Source organism: Arachis ipaensis, chromosome B07 (assembly GCF_000816755.2).
Source record: "Arachis ipaensis cultivar K30076 chromosome B07, Araip1.1, whole genome shotgun sequence".
NCBI lineage: Eukaryota > Viridiplantae > Streptophyta > Magnoliopsida > Fabales > Fabaceae > Arachis > Arachis ipaensis.
Window position 1 is genome coordinate 3474059 of NC_029791.2, and position 6931 is coordinate 3480989.

General features: G+C 28.8%; 2 protein-coding genes across 3 annotated transcripts in view; one reads left to right on the top strand and one right to left on the bottom strand.

The window, feature by feature from the left end:
* The window catches only part of LOC107609649 (protein trichome birefringence-like 43), a 6124-nt gene extending 568 nt beyond the window's left edge, over nt 1–5556 (top strand). The window contains exons 2-5 of one of the 2 annotated variants that reach the window (XM_021107008.1): nt 1902–2073; nt 4372–4547; nt 4830–4988; nt 5042–5556. In XM_021107008.1, the coding sequence (XP_020962667.1) occupies nt 1902–2073; nt 4372–4547; nt 4830–4988; nt 5042–5360 (826 nt within the window). In that variant the 3' untranslated portion in view covers nt 5361–5556. The remainder of the gene's footprint in view (nt 1–1901; nt 2074–4371; nt 4548–4829; nt 4989–5041) is intronic. The other variant, XM_016311656.2, reaches the window with a different exon arrangement.
* LOC107608140 (protein trichome birefringence-like 43) overlaps nt 6808–6931 on the bottom strand; it is a 3197-nt gene continuing 3073 nt past the window's right edge. The window contains exon 5 of the mRNA XM_016310022.2: nt 6808–6931. This exon is cut by the window's right edge and continues 310 nt beyond it. Within this exon, the coding sequence (XP_016165508.1) occupies nt 6893–6931 (39 nt within the window). The 3' untranslated portion in view covers nt 6808–6892.

Genomic DNA, 6931 nt, shown 5'->3' on the forward strand with positions numbered 1-6931 from the left:
ACACAAATATGAACTTTTTTAAAACTACTAGCTGTTTGACTAAGGTCAGGAAAAGAAAACACAAATTAAAGAAAGTTAAAAACATATAGAAATACAAAAAAGTTGTAATGAAATTAAAGGAAGCTCCTTGGTTTCATAGTGATTTCTTATCGGAAGTTGGGTAGTTGAATTTGGCATGAGGTGAGGCCTTGCTAATAGGCTGAAAAAATGAAGCTAGTAAGAACTTCATTTTCTTGGGAAGGAATTCTTTAATTTTGATCATGCATGATGCATCTCCTCTTTAATTTCCTAAAATTACTTAGTGATTAAGAATTTAATTTCCTATTTTATTCTTAATAAATTCTATTGTCTCTCGGTAATTAAACAATATCACTCATATAATAGTTTATTGGTGAATTTTATTATGTTTATAATTTGGTACCTAACTTTTGCCTAACTTATTTTTTTATGGCAAAATTTGAATATTTAATAATTATTTATTTTCATGTAATAGTTTATATTTAGTTAAAGTTATTGAGGAAATAATTATAACCCTTGCTTGTGCTATATGTTTTTTCCAAAGATTCCATCGCACTACAAGAGATACGCTGAATAGCGGCGGTTTTTTTTAGGGATTTGCGGCGATTAAAAATCGCCACGAAATGAAATTCCAGCGGTTTCACAAACATTATCTGTTAAGGGATGGAGATTTAATTTTGCAGCGATTTTAAAAAATCGCTGACACAACCGCTGCAAATTAGATAATTGATTTTGCTCTCAACTTAGAATTATTGAAACATCAACAACAACTACTTAATAAATTTAGTGGACCTTTTTATGGGTAAGACACCTTTGTCAAGTAACGATGTGTCTGATAAAACTAAAACATAATTAGAAACTTTTAGATCAGTTAAGTAATAAGACAAAAAAAGATTAATTAGTTATGGATCTCCTCCTCTATTTTTCATGCTACAACAGTTGGAATTGAATGTGACATTTTTTCTAATGTAGATTCCACGCTTCCTCTTAGGGTCCACTTATTGTTACCATATGATATAATACAACATTCTGAAAGGAAAAGATTTGCTTGACTTGTTTTACAAGCTACTAGTTATTAGATGGCTAACTAACTAACACTCATGTAGATAATAATAGAAACATGATACATATCATTATAAAAATCTTTTTAATCTTTATTTTTTAAGATATAGGAATTAGAATTTAAAATTTATTATTTAAAATTAAATATACATATTAATTGATTTAATAGATGATTTTTAATTTAATTTATATTGAAGCATTTTTATTAGTTTATTATTCATCGATCACATATATTAATGAATTAAATAAAGAATAGCCATGATTATCTTGTGCCGTGAACCACTAGAAGAGAATATAAATGTTTTTTGTCTTTTTGGGGGCACTCCCTAATAACAAGTTGTCAAGCACCAAATGCAAAAAAGATAGACTTAGGTTGTTAGCCTTATATATACACATTTAAACTAATTAAAAATCTAGAAAATTAAGTGCATATAAATAATATATAATTCCGTGGAGAATTGATCAATTGAGAGAGATAGTGTTGTAATGTTGCTTTCATCTATTTTGTCATCAAATAGAATAGCACATCCAATATTAGACCAAATAAAGTTTAGTTTTAATGATCATTAATTGTGATGATGTAACCAATTGGATTGGTCTAATGATTAGTTTACTAGTATGTGTAAGTAATTGTCGAAAGTTCGAATTCTGCCTTGTACATATAACAATTCATTGGCCAGCGATAAACCTTTCAATAAAGTTCAGTGTCGCGGCGGATTAGTTTTTAGTCTGTTGGACTGGAGAATACCGTAAAAAATAAAAAAAAAATAATTGTGATGATGTAATTTTAAATGGAGCCATCACTTTTGAATATAATGCAGATTCAATGGGTATGATATGTTAACAAGACTTAGAGGGAAGAGTATATTATTTGTGGGGGACTCATTGAGTTTGAATCAATGGCAATCACTCACTTGCATGCTTCACACAGCTGTGCCACAAGCTCAGTACACTTCTCTCAGAAATGGAGATCTTTCAATCTTCACCTTCCCGGTTAGATCTCTTTAATAATTTCTAGCCTCATCTTCAATTATTATTCATCTCTTAATTTATTATATTTATTTAGAGTTCAACTTTTTTTTAATTAATATCTGCCATTTTTTTAATTGGGTAAAGTATATTTTTTCTCCTAAAATTTGACAAAAATTTCAAAAATACTTCTAAATTTTATTTTGTTTCAATTTTGTCCTAAAAGTTTTCGATTTGCATCAAATATACCCCGAACGGCTAATTTTTCAAAAAATTTAAGACCAATTCAACAACAATTTCATAAGAACAACCCTCAACACAAGCAAATCAAGCATAGTTTTCATGCATTATTGTTAGATTAGTCTTAATTTTTTTGAAAATTTAGCCATTAAGGGTATATTTGATGCAAATCAAAAACTTCTAGGACAAAATTGAAACAAAATAAAACTTAAGGGTATTTTTGAAATTTTTGCTAAACTTCAGGGACAAAAAATATACTTTACCCTTTTTAATTTTAAATTTTAGTCTTATATAAAAAAATAAGTGTTAAAAAAAATAATTTTAAATATAAAAAATTGATTAATATTAATTAATTAAAAGTTGGTTTCTATATAAATACTTATGTATTTATTAATTATATCATTATCATGATTAACACATGAGTTGGACGTAGTACAAGTGGACAACAACTACTAATTAAAATTCGCATTCACTCACAAAAGATGTTAAATTAAATGGGTTGCAATAATAATAAATTATGTATGGGATTTGTAGTGACAATTTAAATGCAATAACATTCATTTGATTATTGTCCCTTCCTAAAAGAAGGTCTATTCTTGAGAATGATAGATTTTGGAGCCGAAAAGTGTGATAAATTATTGAAAAAATAAATAACAATGTATAAGTATAATGCACTAATGCTTATCCCTCATCATTAAATTTATTTAGATTATTGATGGAATTTCATCACTGAAAAAACCGATTCACAAATATAAAGTGTGTTTGATTTGTATTATTATTATTATTATTATTATTATTATTATTATTTGTTTTTTGAATTTTATAAAAAAATAATTAAAATAATAAAATTATATTTTATATTTTTATATTTTTTTTACAAAATTTTAAAAATAAAAAAATACTAAAAATAAAAATATTAAGTTGGCGTGGCCTATACTCTACTATTATTTATTTATTTTTATTCCGGAGAGGTATATATATATTCTACCTTTTGAGAAATTTGAGCTTAACTCCTCCATTATTTTTTCATGTATATGAAAAATACTAAATTAAAGTAATGGACCACAACTTATTAAGAATAATGCATGGTTAGCATAAATATATTCCATAGGAAAATTTTCAAGTGTACCGTCATATTGGTGTTTCAGTTATTTTTAATCATTGATCTTAATTATAAAAATTATATATAATATATATAATTAAGATCAACAGTTAAAAATTACTGATACACCGGTATGAGGTACACTTAAAAATCTTCTTATTCCATAATCATGTATGAGGTTATGTACAAGGGTCAGATTGGTAGTTCAGTAGTTGCAATATCATGCGTTGAACTATTGGAATTTGGAAAAGGACCTGTCTACTACAATGCATGGTCTTCTAATTTCTGCGGATATTTTATTAATTTCCGAAGCATCTTTTTTAAATATTATTATTCAGCGACTAATCTCTTATATTCTCCCTTTGCTACGTTCCAAATTTAATTTAATTTGTACAAAGATGCTTTAATTTTTAATTATTTCCCTAGCATACTTTTGTTATAGCACCAGATACTGGCTAATTTAATTAAGACAAAACATCAAATACAATCAACAAATTAATTTTATGAGAATATTTTAGTCTTTGTTAAAATTAGTACAAGAAAAGGTATTCTTCTAGTGTTTATAAATTCAACGTAATTTTGTCTTTTTTCTAGAGTTAAATTCTAATTTCTAATACAATTAAGTGGTCTTAATTAATTCATCAATAATAGATATATTAATCTTTCTAAAAATATTCCTAAAAATGCATTTTTGTCAAAATATCAAAAATCATACTTTATTCTTTTGGCAAAATTCATTATAAAGGTATTTTATTTTTTTAAAAAAATTAGAATAACACTTTAATACATTATATTATAGCGGAGTGTTAGGGGCCATCAACTTTTGTGATTTGTAGTCATCAATGATGATTTTAATGGTGTAAGATTGGTGTGAAATTTCATCCAATGATTTACTTTTCTTTGCTGGTTACATACTGGTCAGAATTTAAAAAAGTTGATGCCACGTGATGATGACTCATTTGCTTACATATAATTTTCAGAGCTTGGATGTTAAGGTGAAGCTTTCTCGGAATGCATTTTTGGTGGATACAGTGAGTGAAAATATTGGTCGCGTTCTTAAATTGGATTCAATCGAAGCCGGAAAACTTTGGGAAGGAAACGATATATTAATATTCGACTCTTGGCATTGGTGGCTTCACACCGGAAGAAAACAACCGTATGTATATACAATAATTAAGACATGCATGTTAATATTTCAACTGTGAAGAGTGCATGAAATTAGTCTCACATCAAAGAAAGTAAGAAAGAGTAGAGAGTTTATAAGATGAGAAACTCATTAACTTAACATCTTAAGTTTTTGAGTTGGATGTGGTGTTTCTTCATCCAGTGGTCGAGAGCTTCCTACTATCAAGTTATTTTCTAGTAGTGTAACTAATTTATTATTATATAATTTATACAATGTCTTAGCTTCTGATTCTAACATAATTAAACTTTGTAGATGGGATTTCATTGAAGAAGGAAATAATACATATAGAGACATGGATCGTTTGGTTGCATATACGAAAGCCTTAAGAACATGGGCCAAATGGATTGATGACAACGTTGACCCCACCAAAACTAGGGTGTTCTTCCAAGGGGTCTCCCCAGATCATGCCGAGTAAGTTTTGGCTTCTTTCTCACTCATTATGTACTTTTATTTATACCCTTTAGATTGTTGAATAATTTCAGTGGATCACAATGGGGGCAATCATACCCAAAATCTTGTGAGGGGCAAAGTCGTCCATTGAGTGGAAGCAACTACCCAGGTGGGCCACACCCAGCAGAGACAGCCTTAAAGAGTGTGCTTTCAAGTATGTCTAAGCCTGTGTACTTGCTTGACATTACTGAATTGTCACAACTTAGAAAAGATGGTCACCCTTCTGTTTATGGCCATGGCGGCCACCGTGACATGGATTGTAGCCATTGGTGCCTACCTGGTGTTCCTGATACTTGGAATCTTCTTTTCTATGCTGCTCTCTTTCAAACTTAATTTCTCTCTATCTCTACCTAAGCTAATAGAATAATAGTAATTCTCATATATGTGTATGAAGGATAAATAATTCATCATATGAATGTGTTTTTAAATTAATCTAGTAGTCCCCGTTTAATTTTGTTGTATCACTAGACAATTCAACTGCGATTAGAGATGAAAATGAGATGATATGATACAACAGATTTTTGCACTATTCGATTTCATCCTGCTTTACTTTATTTTATATACTCGTTTTATATCATAAAAATTTACACTCTAATTTATTTTATTGGGTATTTGTCTTATTATAGAATATTTGGTTTTTTTTTTCCGCTCTGAACAAAAATCCGTCCCATATCTGATCGAAAAATTATCAACCTGATTGATAAGGATAAATTGAATACGTGTTGTTCATACTCTAACCTAATACTATGACCGAAGTCCAAACACACTAAAAAGCCCAATCTAAAGATCGGCTTTCGCTTCCTACCGACCTTTTCAGAGGAGGTCGTATCCAACGCAGACTCCTTCCCTAAGAAGGAGATAGCTGGCAGATAACACTTATTCAAATAAGTAATTATCTCTAAAATTTCTCAACCCACTTCCAAGAGTCATATCCACCTTAAAAGGTGGAACTACTTCAACAGTGGTTATTGGTTTACCACTATAAATACACGACACCCCTCAGGTATCTCTAAGTTCCAATATTTTCTAAACCTGCTTACTCCCTTGCTGACTTAGGTATCAGAGTGTCTTTGCAGGTACTACCCCCATTCTTTCATACATACAAGTCGGATGGCGGCTCTCAGACGCAAACCAAGTCAGAGACTACCTCCTCTTAACGCTTGGGTCAATCTAACAAATTCAATCCACTAGCTTCAGGTTACCCACGTAACACTTGTGAATACAAATTATATTATTATTCTTTATTATAATCAAATATTTAATATTTATTAATTATTAATTTATTAATTATTTTCACAATTAATAAATATTAAATAAAATAAATTTTAATTATTTTTAGTTAATTTATTTTGATTAGCAAATATTTTTGTAATTCATTTTTAACAATACACTAATTCTCCCTCTTCATACATGTAAAAAAAAAATTAATGAAAAGTCAAATATGACCATCATAATCACTAAAATCTTATTCATCACATAACTCATCATATATAAAATATGTACATATGCATTATCACTACAATAATTTTGGCATTTTGTGGTGATTTTGGGGTCAATTTTGTGACAGTTTTCAACCGCCGCAAAACATATTGCGACGGTTAAACCAGACACTAGAAGATGGATCGTGAGTAAATGGTTAACGCGATTTTAGCTAACCACTGAAATAATCGTTGCGTAATAAAAATGTTTTTGCGGCGGTTATTAATAATTTATCGATTATGCTATACGAACATCAAAATTAACTATTAAAATACAAAATATATGTTAAAAATAAAGTAAACCATATAATACATGTATTTATACACAAATACATTAATGATTGATTTTAATAGTAATTTTAACATAAAAATAACATTTTTGATAATTTATTCATACATGTATAGATTGATTATTGGCTCGGATCC